This window comes from Thunnus albacares, chromosome 11, assembly GCF_914725855.1.
Source record: "Thunnus albacares chromosome 11, fThuAlb1.1, whole genome shotgun sequence".
Lineage (NCBI taxonomy): Eukaryota > Metazoa > Chordata > Actinopteri > Scombriformes > Scombridae > Thunnus > Thunnus albacares.
The window spans coordinates 16,818,004-16,832,654 of record NC_058116.1 but is presented as its reverse complement, the minus strand read 5'-3'; the positions used below and the strand labels follow the sequence as shown (position 1 = coordinate 16,832,654).

The 14,651-nt window shown below is 40.2% G+C and overlaps 1 protein-coding gene across 3 annotated transcripts in view; it reads left to right on the top strand.

Moving 5' to 3' along the window:
* The window catches only part of tanc1b (tetratricopeptide repeat, ankyrin repeat and coiled-coil containing 1b), a 114,472-nt gene that overhangs the window by 60,933 nt on the left and 38,888 nt on the right, over positions 1 to 14,651 (top strand). For all 3 annotated transcript variants that reach the window (XM_044365854.1, XM_044365851.1, XM_044365853.1), the window contains 2 exons: positions 1,114 to 1,303; positions 5,030 to 5,356. In XM_044365854.1, coding sequence (XP_044221789.1) covers positions 1,114 to 1,303; positions 5,030 to 5,356 — 517 coding nt within the window. The remainder of the gene's footprint in view (positions 1 to 1,113; positions 1,304 to 5,029; positions 5,357 to 14,651) is intronic.

The window sequence follows — 14,651 nt, the reverse complement described above, 5'->3', positions numbered from 1 at the left end:
TAGAGATGTTGGATTGGTGGAGTTTGTTTGAGTCAATACACAGCTTTTTACTGAGTGCTGCTTGAGAAACCAGCTGTGAGTGAAAGTATTGCAGGCAACAAAGTTGGTATGTTGAGGCTGATGTAATTTCAGCTGGGCTTGTAACAGTGGTTGTTAATTGGATAGAACCAGGCAGTGATTGATCAAATGTACTATGATTTAACCATTTTTTGGAGAAAAAAGTGGATAGTTCTTGGGTTAGCAGGATCTCAAGTTCTTAAAGAGACTGGATTATTGAACATCATGGAACTACAGTAAATTCTGGACATGTTTGTTTGTGTTTTGTTCTGTAAATTTAGTGCTTTGCCCACCACCTATTACTTTGTCTGCACTTATTGTGAATGAAGCTGGATGGGGGAGGAGTTGGTTCCAAACTTACTGAGTGGTGACCAGACTCAATCTCTGTGGTGTGGAACAGTTTGAAGATGTTGGTTCTTCTTACAGTGGGACAAGGATTCTTGAGCTACAGTATGGTGTAGAATCACAATACAGTTGAAGGAAGATGGGGAAACAGGACAAACTAGCTTAAATTCAGATTTTTATGCTTGTCAGTCAGCTCAAACAAAGATGCAGCTGCTGTTTTGTTGTCAGATGAGCTTGAAGACACGAGAAAGGTAGCTATTGTAACACAACAAAGTAGAGACTTCTTCCCTTGTGAAACTCTCTTCAGGGTTATTTTGGTTCTTCCAGACATATGAGTGTGTAATTTTTGAGCCTTGCTGCATTTACTGAGCTTATGCCCTTCAGCTTGTGTGTCATGCTCACATGTGAAAGACTCGTTTATTTGTGAAGGAATTTTTTTGCATCACTTTCACATGATCCAGGTCAAATAGGCAATGAACATGGATCACACCATTCTGTACAATTTTTCAATTCACTTTCCAAATAAGGTTGAAAAGTTATTTTTGTTGTATTTGTTGCTGCTCATGCTGAAAAAATGTGAACATGCTGCCAGTGTTGCTAAAGCAGATTCGGTTTATATTGAGTAGGACCTCATACTTCATTGACATATCTGATTAGTAGAGCACATTCCTGATGTACCTCAACCCTTTTCTCTATCTTCCTTCTCCCCAGTGCTCTGTGACAAGCCAGGGTATCAGCCCCTGCTCCACACTGACCAGCAGTACGGCGTCTCCCAGCACCGACAGCCCATGTTCCACGCTCAACAGCACGACAAGCCGCCCCCCTCTCAGCCGCTCCAGCCCTTGTGGGACCATCACTAGCCCGAGCTCCACACTCGAGAGCAAAGATAGTGGAATCATAGGTAAGAGATAACAGTCCTTCACATCCTCCGGTTGCAACTTGTATGGTGCATGACCAGTACCACAAGAGTTGTAAGACTGGTGGAACCTGTCCTGATTTAAGTTAGCAGCTAATTTAGCCACTGGTAGGCCAGAGGTGGAAATGGTGACTCATTCAATGGTGAATGCTGATTCATTCTTGTTCATATTTTAGTTACAATACTATTTGAAGCAATGGAGTTAAATTGCACAGAATTTAATTTTTTTATTTTTATTCAGTCTCACTGAGATTAAGATTTCTCTCTTTTTTTCCAAGAGAGACCTGAGAACAAGAAACATTCATAAGACAAGAACATAATCAGCAGACAGAAACAATGCAACTACACAATAAACAAGAAATCAATAAAAACAGTTACAAGAATCTTCAAAAAACATCAGATAATAAAGCTTTAAAATCTGCAAGAGTAATGTAAGACTCAAGTTTGAGGGCAGTTTGCAGTTCATTCCAGAAACCAGTTCTGCTAACATGAGGGATATCTATCTATCTAACTAGTTAAGTAGTTACGGGATGGTGTACTGTGGTTACTAGATTTAAATGAGAGAAGAGATGTGAGGTAGTTTGGAAGCTTTAGAGCTTTACAGATGAATAACATGAGATGGTTATTTCTTCTTGTCTGTAAGAAAGTCCAACCAACCTCGTGATACAGAGAACAATGATGAGTATGAAATTTGTCGTTCATGATAAAACATAATGCACTATGATACACAGGGTTTAGCTGCTGAAGTGTTGATGGGGCAGCATGACAGTACAGAATATCTCCATAATCAAGGACAGACATGAAGGTTGACTGCACAATAGGCTTACTGTTGAAAGAAGACAGACAACCTTTAATTCTATAAAAGAAACCTTGTATGATTTTTAATTTCTGAGTCAAATGTTGAATATGAATCTTGACTGATAGTCTGCTCTCTAGCTATGGGTTGCGTCCAGCTACGGGTACCATTTAAAGTTGTAATGGCAGAATAGTCAGAGTCACTGATAGAGGTGGAAAATACAATGTACTTTTCTGCTTTTAAAACTTATCTGTGATTAAGCAGTGATAATTGGAACACATCAAAGGCAGAACTGATACAGAACTAAACCATGATGCAGAACTAAACCATTCAACAGACGTCATATTCTCAGCCCACATATCTCTAAAGCATGCTCCAGAATGTCTGTCAAATAGTTTCACTGACTTCACTGAGGTTTAAAACCACCTGTGGTGCTTTTGCCAAAATAGTCAGTAACCACGCTAGGAATGCCAGCGATGAGCCAAGTCAGCTGCAGATCTGATGGGAAAGCAGGCTCTGTGAATCAATAGCTGAGTTAGGAGCATGAGTAGCCCGCCTCTGAGCAATGACGAAAATCTCATCTCCTGCCAGCCTCTCATTTACCACCGTCAGCTTACTAGTGGCCACATAAGTTGCAGGGTTTGATAACTCAGGTAATGGGAAAAAAAGCTCTGCTGACCTCTCAGTAATCTTTTCTGGCATTTATCCTGTACAATACAACCATCAGTACACACAAGGTTAGACTGTCTCCTCTTCATCATCACTTACTATCACATTTTACAGTATTTCCCATGACGCTCTTCTATCTCCAATTTGGTAGAATTGTTGCCATCTGTATTTTAGGATTTAGACCAAAAAGTCTCATCTACATGGTGTCAGTCATTCATCATTTTGTTAAAACAGCTGGATTTTTTTGTGGGACTGAATATCATTTGTGTCAGATTGTATTCAGCCTCTACCATGTGTCACTTACTGAGCTTACAGAGAGCTGTTCCGGTATGAAAGAGCATTGAGGTGACAGTTGCCACCGTTTGACGAACTGTATCTCTAGTAATAGGCATGTAAGACATCTGGGGATTTACACAAGCTGACAGGAAGATGACGTAGTCTATTGATGTATTAATCCGTCTGCCATTCCTACTCACAAAGCCTCCAATGGCTATACAAAGTTACAAATTCATTTTGAAAATGGATTTTGGATATTTTTAGTGAGCAATCAATGGCAAATTGTAACTCTGTATGATCCCGCAGTTATCCTCAGTTGAACCTTAATCATTTCTGAACTCTCTAGTAGATTTGGGGCAAAAGATTAGTGGCTGAGAATAAGGTTTAACCTTTTCCTTGTATTAACTAACTAGAATATCACATGTTATACTTATTATATTTAGGTAACTGACTGACATAATTGTTCTGCAGTAGAAACCAACGTATGCCAAAGCCAGACATAACACAATAATTTGGATTTTCAATACTGCAGAGTCTACACTGTAAAAATAACTGATTACCATGAGTCAGTCATTCCGTCCCCCTGAACAATATCATATCTAGCTGATACATAATTTATGGAAGCTGTCCTACAGGCCCGCATCGAGCATTGGCTGCTGCCCAAGATGAGACATGCAGTCATATACCATGTGTTTCAGCCCATCTAACCACTCCAATGTAGAGCTACTTTACTTACATCAAAATTCCTTTTGTGAAACAATGACACAATGTGACATTGGTCTACAACATCCCATATTACCCCCCTTGATAAGGCTGTGCAGACATGGAAAGGAACAAAGGTATGTTGTGTCCACAAGTCAGATTCCTGCCTGCGATTAATGCTCCTTGTTCTTTGAAGTTTGACTCAGACTCTGATTTCAAAAGCACATTCATTTGGCTTTGTTCTGTGTTAAAAGCTCCTTGGTGGAATTGGAGAGACTTTGCAATATCTTAGCATTTGTAAATGTACTCCAAAAGGTATTTTTGCATGTGGTACCTGAAGAAGGAGCTCTATCAGACCCATATAAATGACCATAACCAGCTCTCCCTGGTAAAATGACAAGCTCACTATATTTTAGAATAAATAATAATGTATTCGTTGCTGGGGGCTGTAGTTCAACCAAGTAAGCAATCACAGTAACCCCTTCTACATTGTAATGACTCCCATTGCCTTGCTTAGACCAGAGCTAGACGTGACTGCTATCATGAATGACTTAATATTTATCCAGGTAAACAGCACAGGAGTCAAAAGATCCAGGATGTGTTTGTTATATTAATATTAGTGATGATGCAACGTGCTGCAGCATTATGAAATTCAGATTAGCACTATGTGATGCAAACACAGCCAGCTGGCTAGTCATTTCCAATCCTCTGACTGCACTGATGTTTCTGTATCCAGCTGCTTGTCATTGTGTAGCTTTGACCCTCCGCTCAGATTTTAGGATTGCGTTAGAGGGCTGGGTCAGCCTCAGGGGAGGATTAAAGGATTTGTTCTCATGTAAGCAAAACACCTGTCTGAACTCAAAAATGCCTTCACTCTACTCTTTTATCTTGCATTTTAATATTTAAGTGAAAATTTTGTTGTATACTACAGCATCTAGTCATTGTTGATATTGCATATTAGATCCCTCAAAAGATGGGAAAAGGGAATGAAAATCTATTCCATCATGGCTTCCCAGTTTTCATTAGTGTAAGCAGACTGTTGCTGTAAATATAAAATCAGGTGGTGAACAGTGTTAATAAACAAAATGAGGAAAAGGAGGGAGTTTTTCAATGTGGAAAGTTTCCATTACAGCTCAGTATCTCACTAGAGATGAAGACTGATAAATATTCCTAACACAAAAAACCCATTACTTTCATATTTATTGCCTCTTTCCCTCATCTTACCTCCCTCACATGCTTTTAATTCTTATATTTTTGCCTCATTCCAGCCACCATCACTAGTTCCTCAGAGAATGATGACCGTAGTGGCTCCAGCTTGGAGTGGAGTAAGGATGGCAGCCTGAGAGGCAGCGCGCGCCATGGCCTGGCACAGAGTGTGCGGGCTGACACCTGCTCTCCTGTGGCAGAAGAAGACTCCAACAGTGCCACTGCCACACCAGCCGACACCCCATCCAGGACAGATCAGCAGCAGTCCAACACTTCAGCAGGGGCACTAGGACCACCAAAACCATCAAGTCACACACCCGAGGGACCCATTCCATACCCACTACAGACATCCTCTTCCCTCATGATGCCAAGGCCGAACTCTGTAGCAGGTAAAAGCCCTTGGTGTTTGGTGAGCTCTTGACATCTGGATGTCTTCTGTGCAGAGGAGGCAAAGCAATGATTCTGTATACCTTTCCTCTTGTGTACTTTCTTCTTGCATCCTAGTAACCTTTCTTATGTTGTCAGTAAAACAGTGACTTGGTGCTGGGGTGTCTCTTGGGTGCATTGCGTTGTCAGTTCAAGAGTGAAGCGATGATATGACCTGTGCCTGAGGCTGACAAGTAGCGTGGCATTTCTTGTCCAAGCGAGTGACAGGCGCAGACAGGAAAAAGCATATGTGAATATAAAGCGAATAGAAAGTAAGTGTTTTTAAGAAGCCAGGTTGCGCTTTTCAAAGAGGGGAGGGGTATCAAGACAGAAGTTTGGGATTAGGCAGCTGTTGTGTGTTGTGCCCCGTCCCTGCCTGCTATGTCGGACCTAAGCACAAGCCACTGTCTGACTGATCTGTTCTGCATTCCTGCCCTGGAACTTCCCTGTTATGGCCCAGCTCGCCATATCCACACAGCTGTCACAGTTGTTAATATCCCTCGCTACCCCCTTTTCCTCTCTCTCTGTCCCCCCCTTTTTCCAGTCCTGTGTCTCTCTCACACTGCCTCCCTCTGTGTTTGCTGTTGCCGCTTTTGACCATGGCCATGTTGTTTAAACTCTTATAGCCACAAGATTCACATCTTTTAAAACTCAAACAATTGTAGGGATGTCTTAGTCTAAATGTGAGTTGGGACCAAGTTGATTCAAAGACCATCAAGAGTCAAGTCCTCATTGAATATCATGGTTGAACTAGTATTTAGAATAAGACTTTATTGTCCACAAAAGCAGAAAATTGTCCACTTTGAAGAAGTAAATATTTTCAGCTTCACTAAGGACTGTTTTTTGATTTGAATGTATAAGCGAACTGTGGAATCAGCAGCAACATAGTCTACAACTCTTATAATCACATGCTGGGGATCTTACTCCATACTGAGCAACAAGCTGCACATGCTTGCTATCAGGCAAAATAACAAACAATATAAACATAAAGGACATGACTTAAATGTTTGCTTGTTATATGAAAAAACAAAAACAAACACTAAAAAACACTGTTCTAGGGAAGCTGATTATTGTCCAGAAGTGAGGGGTAACACTGACAAGAGCAAACAAAGTAAACAAATTAGCAGTTTGTACTGCAGATGAACTGTATGTTGGACTACATTGTACAAGCCTTTGGTAAGTGATCATTGGTGAGGCAAAATCACAGGAAATAACAAAAGCAGGGCCAGGCAGACCTGTGGGGAGAAGCATAAAAACATAAGTGGACTCAGGTCAGACCAGTGGCCAACAAAAACACAGAGTCAAAAGTCAGAGTCAACAAATAAACCACTGGATTCCAAGTTTGTAACAGAGAGAGAGATCAGATTGAGTAATAGTACATCTCTGAACATATTAACTGGGAGATGAGGTTTATATTCATATTGTGCAGCTTTGGAGTATAACAGGGTGAAAAGAGGGTCTTACTCCCTCTACCTGTATGTAGTAGCTGCCAATGTGTTGAGGTTCAAATGCTTTTCACCCGCCTACCTTTATTTTGACCTTGATGAAATAGAATAACTATTTACTCGTTTCTAATAGGCATTTCAATGTGTTTTTTCTGTTGGACATCTAGCTCGTGTTCTTATCAAATTTTAATGCATTTTTTCTAAGTTGCCTTGGACAAAAGCGTCTACCAAATGAAAGTAATATAATGTACTGTAGTGTAAAGGTGCCACTTTTATTTCGAAGTCCTCACAGTTTCTAACAAGAAGCCCACTGATCTGCTGAAGGTTGTCTGTATATTCTGTTTCAGAATTGCCCTTGCAGTTTTCTCTTTAAGTAATAGTAAAGGAGCAAAAATATAAAGACTTGCAATGTATTTCACACTGTGTACTGCTTTTGCAAAAGATTTTGATACTATCATACAGCCCACAGTTGAAACTGTGCCCACATTGCAAACATGTTGTACATGGCATTGTGCTTGTCATGCCTCTTCTGTGGCCGTTCTGTTGTTCCATGAGTCCATACCCTTTTTACTTCTCATCATTATTTCGCTGCTGACATAAACCTGAACAGTGCAGACACACACTGGCTCATAAAGCTAACAGACCAGGAAATATTTGACTGTTTATGTGTGATGGTTTGCGCGTCTGCGTCTCATGGTGTGCTCCAAGAGTTTATGGGCTGATGTCATCGTTATGCAGTGTTGCCCTCTAGGGACCTGCAGAATTCACACCACAGATTTTACCCCGTGTCACAAAGCCCTGGGAGACGATATCAAGGACATGGTAAGACATCTTCATTTATGGCCCAAACCGTTTTGTGTTGGTGTCACGGTGCACCAGGGACAGTGCTTCTTTTCAGTTGATGCTCAAGGAAATCACATTCAATAAAAAAATGATTCAAAAGAAACAATTATTGAAGCAGAAGGATGGAGGAGATACCACTATACTTAATGGAAAAAAAAAGTATTCATCATTAGTACATTCACTTTATACACCAGAACCTTGGTGACTATTTCTCTTTGTGTGGCTCTATACCCCAGAACATTGTATAATGAGGTGTCTGCTGTGAATTTGCCTTTACTTTATTGATAGACTTTAAATTAATAAGGACATTGAGATCCAACATGAAAAGAAATATATTATGGCTGGATTTTCTTTGCTTAAATATACTGATTCACAACTTCAGATAAAAAAAGGTAAATAATCCCCCCACTCCCTACTGGACGCTGGGGTCCTTTAGTTGAGTTTGGTTCATTACTTTGTGCTACTGCATACATGCGCTGGCTGAAGAGAGAATTATTTCTTATTTCACTAATATAACATATCTCAAACAAAAGATAGTGCCAGTATGTCATCATCATTGTGTTTTATTGAATATGTTTTAATCCATATTCTCAGACTTTCATTTCATAGTTTTGGGATGGACCATCCTGGACCATCACACTCTGCTTAAAAACGGTGGATTGTTCTCTTTGGGTTGCAAACAATTTCTACTCCAAGTGAGAGCAAGATGGAGGATGAATTTCACAGACAGATTTGTTTGGAGTCTGCAGTGATGCAGACATCATACTGGAGTTTGATTGTGAAGAGGGAGCTGAGCGTGAAGGAAAAGCTCGTCATTTTCCAGTCAATCTGCATTCCAACCATCACCTACGGTCATGCGGTTTTAGTAGTGCCCATAAAAGCAAGATCGCGGATACAAATAAATTGCTTGGACTTTTTAGGGGAGTTTTGAGCAGAACCACTGCTTGTTGATGCTAAAAGGAGCCAGTTAATGTTTGGGCATCTGAACAGAATGCCTCCCGGGATGCCTCCATGCCAGGAGGTCTCCACAGCATTCGTAGACTACATAGCCCACCTGGTGTGGGAACGCCTGAGGATCCCCTACAAAGAGCTGGAGGGTGAGGCTCAGAAGATCTGTTTACCCCAATAGGCTGTGGAAACTAGATAAATAGATGTGAACAGTATTTCCCAGACCTGGTTGTTTACAGTTTTCATGGAGAACTATTTTCCACTGAAACCAGGCAATATCAATGAAACCTCCCTGTTTCATTGCTACATCATCTGCCTCTGTGGCCACCCACACCCAGGTGGAACCTAGACTAAAGCTAAATGTAAAATCTAAATGTGATATTATTTCACCCACATTATGCAACACTGTACTTTTCTTCTATTGATTGCCTAAACATTGCATAGGTTTGCAGCACAGAAACCAAATTTCGTCCATCTGTCTCATGCCAATTAAAGGATGTATTGCTAGGACTCTGTATGTAGAATGTGCAGAGACGTGTCATTTGCCCTGCTGTGGTGAACACACAGACATGCACACTCACATATTCACACTGTGGGTAGCTTGTCCCTGGGCTGCTGTGGAAACAGCACTGTGTGGAGCCTGCATGTGCTTTGGCAAGTTACACAAATGCTGACACGTGCCACCTGTCACAGCAGACAAGTCTGAATTAAAATGCCTCTTTAGAAGCAGTTTGTAATTGTATCATTAGTTGGTAGTCTAAGGAGACATCTTGGCAATCATTCTTCATGGAAAATATTTTCTGCCATATCATTTATCTTGTAAGGCAGCATTTAAAAGTTGGCACAAAGGCAACTCCAATGGGCACCAAAAACATTTAGCATCCATTTAATATCAAAACACATGCTGTTTAAAGGTCAGTGCTAACAAAATTCAAGGGCTGTGTGGGCTACATAGAAAGCGTAAGAAATGTGGTCGGCTTATTTTCCCTTGCTTCGTTGTGTTTTCAGAGATCCTCCATGGAAAAAAAACCCTTTTTATTCTACTTCTTGCAGCAAACAATCTTTAAGCATCATCCTGTGATGGTGCATAGCCATCCTCCAACTTCCTCTGCTTCCTCCCACAGCCCAGTATTAAAGCCTGCTGAGACAACTTTTAACTAACAACATTTTTTGCTAGGGGTTTAAATTGCTGTCTTAACAGCGATTTATTTTGATTCATTGTATCTGAGTTAAGAACAATTCTTATTTCTTTTCAGTGTGGTGTGATATAATAAATCCCAGACTGATTCAATAACTGTTAGTCAAAATTGTATAACCACCACATAATAGTCAGACTTGGTGAAACATTGGCAACAGAATAACTGTAAAAGAGAAAATTCGATTTTTAAAAAATAGTTATTTCACTATATATTTTACACTAGCTTCTTAAGACCGTTTCCCTAAAATGGTGTTGGCAATCCAGATATTAATGTTTAAATAGGTAAATATTGAATATCTTTTTTGTGCAAAAAAATGAAATGATTGTTGTTTTAAGTACTTGATTGTTGGTTGTCTCTCCCAACATTTCAGCACGTAGACTGTGCAGATGAAAGTTGTAGTAGATGTAGTGTTTGATTTTGACACTTGAATGAAAATATGTTGCAGCATCCATGAATGTTGCATGTTAGCAGCTGAATCAGCAGACCAATGATTTAATGATGCAATGATTAATTTTGACAAAAAATCAAAGCGGACTAGTTGTGCACTGTAATGCATTACATATTACAAGCAGGTTTCATGGCAGGTTTCATGACCTTCATCATGGCCTTCAGTATGTATGGTTATTAACAGCACATAACCTAAATAATTGAAATAAATGGAAACGAGTGAATACTTGAATGTCGTAAACCTAAAAAACACAGTATACTTTGTAAAATACTCTTCATTATACTTAGGTAATAAGAATTCTATTTTTGAGTAATTCGAGTTAAGCTTTTTAAAAACGCTTATAGAGTCAAAGGGCCATATTAGTTTTGGCCACTGGAATTCCATGGTTTTGAAATCTTAGATTGAGCTGCTTGTGGTCGGGTTGCTCAGAGAGGGAGATTGAGTTAGGGTCACTGTGGCTGAGGAATGGTGTTACATCTGTGGTGTTTAGCTTTTCAGCAGAGCTTTGTGGTCTGAGTCAGGGTGAGGTACAGCACACATTCAGTATGTGTTTGTACTCCAAGGCCGTCTGTTCGTCTGGCAAAACCAATGCTCTGTGATAACCAGTAATAATGGATCCAAGATCCTTTGTCAGACTGTTTCTTCTCTTAAGTCTATGGACTGTTGAAAAGCACCTTCAAGGATAAGTTGAAAAACCTTGGTAAACAGTGACAAGGTAAGGTTCTAGCGCAGCTCACATCTGTGTTTCATTAGAGGGACTGAAATCATCTCCACTTGGTCCATGTGAACACACTCAGTGAGTCAAAAGATGTTTGCAAAGGTCAGACAGTATTTGTCCTTCAAACTGCTGCAATACTGCAGCATGAAGATAAGTTATGGCTTTTTAAATTCAATATGCTGTAGTCTTTCTGTTTTTACTGTTGGAAGACGGCATGCTGTAACTGTTTTATCTGAAATGCTGGATGATTACATCTTCTGGTAGTTTTTGAGAACAGATTGTCTCTTGTAATTGTTAAGACATGCCTGCATATTGTCAGTGTTGCATGTCTTCAGGTAACCATGAAATTCACTTCTGCCTCTGGCTTTATGACATTGATCTGTTTAGTTCAGAGACTGAAAAGGAAGCAAAAACAAAACTGATAACCCATTTATATCTTCCTGCTCTCTGAAAAGGTCACAGTGACATACCTTAAAATCTCCATTCTCAGAGAATAGTTGGAGCATACTGCAAAATAAAGAAAACAACATTGCAGAGATCAATCTATAACATTCATTGTTCAATGCAAAGTTCAGCTCAGTGCCTCTCCATCGTCAGATCAGAACTTCCCATAATGGCGCCACATGCCCGATCTTAAAGGGACTGTGTGTTAGCTAACTACTCTGTCACCGCAGAGCCATCTGGCTGAGTGTGATTGATAGCACCCCACTTTTGAGAATTATGTAATGGCTGTTTAGGATCTACACAACTGGTTTGACAACACTTAATATCCTAATGTTCAATCATCTTTGTTGAATGGATTAGTTTAAACCCACAAATGAACCCAGTGTTGCGAGTTATGCATGCAATTCCTGTGTAGAAAATCCACTTTAAAGCTGCTCTCTCTTCATTGTGCTTTTTAAGTTTGTACAGTCCAGTGAATAGTTATTTCTTAACTATGTGTTTTTCAATAGTCATTATCAGTCAGTATGTGCTTTTGAAATCTGTATTCTTCTCAATCATTATTCTTTTACATCTATGACAAAAACATGGTCAGTGAAGTTAGTGCTGACAGTGAGTACAATTTAAACTTTCTTATACATATTAATTTTTCACCTTTTGATCAAGAAAGTGGACCATTGCAGCTAGAGGAATTTTGAATTTTCCATGATAACAAGCCAAATTTGCGTGCAGGCCACTTAAATTCCACTTTGCACTTACTCCTCTTAAGCTAAGGGGATTTTGACTTAATAGGTCAGAGAAGGACAGGACCTAGAGGTGATGTTAAGTATTTAGTACAGAGAATTCACCACCACCTTCTGAAACACAGTTATCACTGATAGAGCTGGGTGGTGATTTATTATTGTGTATTGTTTCTCCATGAAATGGTATCGTACAACTTCTTATATCTTATATCTAGAAAACGTAGGTAAATATTGGAAGAAATTGATATCAGGATAATGCAGAGAGAAAAACGGTCTTTCACTCTTACTCATATATTGTCACACGATGTGGTCACAATGAACCCTTACAACTTGAAAAGGAAAGGAACTGGGCAGTTACTGATTGTGTCCATTGATAAAGAGGAGAGGGGACTCAAGTAAAGCAGATAAGGGGAGGGGAGTGGTCGGAGCAGAGGAGCTCTGCCCTTTTTTTCTATTCTGTCATGGGAAACACAGAACAGAAGGTTTCAAAGGGCAGGCCTGCCTGAGGAAAGAAGAATCTTATTTTCATCAGAACACAGCCTGACACATTTGTACAGCTTCAAAGTCAGCACAAGCATAGACTTTGGGGTATCATATGTTGGTTTTATCAATGAGAAGAGATGTGTAAGAATAGAAAGGAATCCGGAGACTGATGGGGATAAAAGAATTGAAGAGTGGGATTGGATGGATATGAAGGCTTCCCATGGGAATCTTTGGTCTTGAAAGAATTGTGAATAACAAGGAATAACCTATGACTTAACAAAGTGGAAAAATGGTTAAGGTGTAGGATGAGTTATCACAAAGAGAAATGGAGTGTGTTCATTTAAACTGCTTAAGCAAGTCAAGCTGAGTATAAATAAGGTTCATTGTGGCTTTTGCGTTCTCCACTTAGGAAATCTCTAAGAGATAAAATAAAAGAAAGACCTCTTCTTGTAGTCCACTGATATCAGTACTGGGCTCTAGTGGTAATTTGCTGCATAGAGTTAATCTATATATCTGCATAGAGTTAATTTTCTGTCCATCTCTCTCTCCTCCCCCTCTCTCCTGGTTCACATATCTCCCTTGCACCCACAGTATCTGTGTCATATACTTTTATGTCCTCATTTATAATTCTACTGCTTTTTCTACCTCTTTCATATGCCTCTCTCTTATCCCTCAAGCGAATCCAGCTAGGATTATTGATTAATACGACAGTAGCTGCCCATTACGAACTCTAATCAGCCACTGGAGACTAGATCTCTTGGTTTTCCATTTATTTATCTTCTAATTCACTTCCTTTTCACTCACTGCTGCTTGCTTACCAAATTGTGTGTGTGTGTATGTGTGTGTGTATGCATACGGATGCAGCACATACACAGAGGTGTGGTGCATGTGTGTAGTGACGGTGACACTCTTCTGGAAAGGGCTGCATTCATTTAGCGAGTGCCTAATGCTGTGGATGCTGTGACTGGCTGGCTGAGAGCGAGAGAGGGGGCAGCCAAGCCCTCTACCCGGCAGCTGAATGCTGCCAGTGTGCCTGCATGGGAGCACTGGGGCAGAGGAATCGCTTTTGTGCCCTGGGTGAGCTCATCCACTGGGAGCACTCTCCAGAGATTTAGCTAAGGGTCTGCACCCTGCCTACTTGCCTGTATGCCTGTCCAAGTATATTCCATGCTGGGAACAAGGGGAGGGCTTTGAGAATTCCCACTGTCCTTCTTGGCTCTGCTGTTGGATGTAAGTACAATAGCTGTTGAGTTTAGCTTTAGGATCAGTTTTGCTCAAGTGCTGCTCTGCACTGACTGACCTCAGATTATGTACTTAGATTTGCTGATCTTTTCTTTGTTTTTGTTAGTTAGACTTTGTCCATTTGGCCATTATAGTTATTTGTGAAAGCACCATCCACTGCAGTAAAAGTAACCAACAAAGTTGTATTGATGGCGGCTTCCTCAGTTATTCTGTTGTCAGCAGACGGGTTTTTAATTAGTTGGACATTCCAGAGAGCAAGTTGGGGAGAGAGGGAGTGAAGAGAAGAGTTTAGTGTTTGTGACAGTCTCTCCCAGCTGAGGTTGATAAAGTGGAAAGCTTGATGGCTTTGATTCTGCTCTTCAACAGGGCAGAGAGCATGGATCACCATGGTGATAGCTTTGTTGAACAGTGAGCAGCAATTGGAAGAGAGACCTTGTCGCACTAATGCACATCTTTACTATGTTTACAGACCATGTCTGAAACTTTAAACAAGAAGTTGTATTAGCCTGTAATCACTGGCTCATCAATCACTGGTAGAATTGTTTATTTTCTTTAAAATCCCCGTTCTTGAATGATTGTGCTTTGATTTACAGATGTCTGTTCTGCATTATGGTGTAGATTGAGCAATATACTGTATTTCTGTATTGCTGTGTGTATATTTAAGCAATATAGCAGTCAGCCTGTAAAGTGGAACATTTCTACAGCTTTCTTCTATTGGTTATTCCCTCTGTATTCTTAAGAAAGGTAA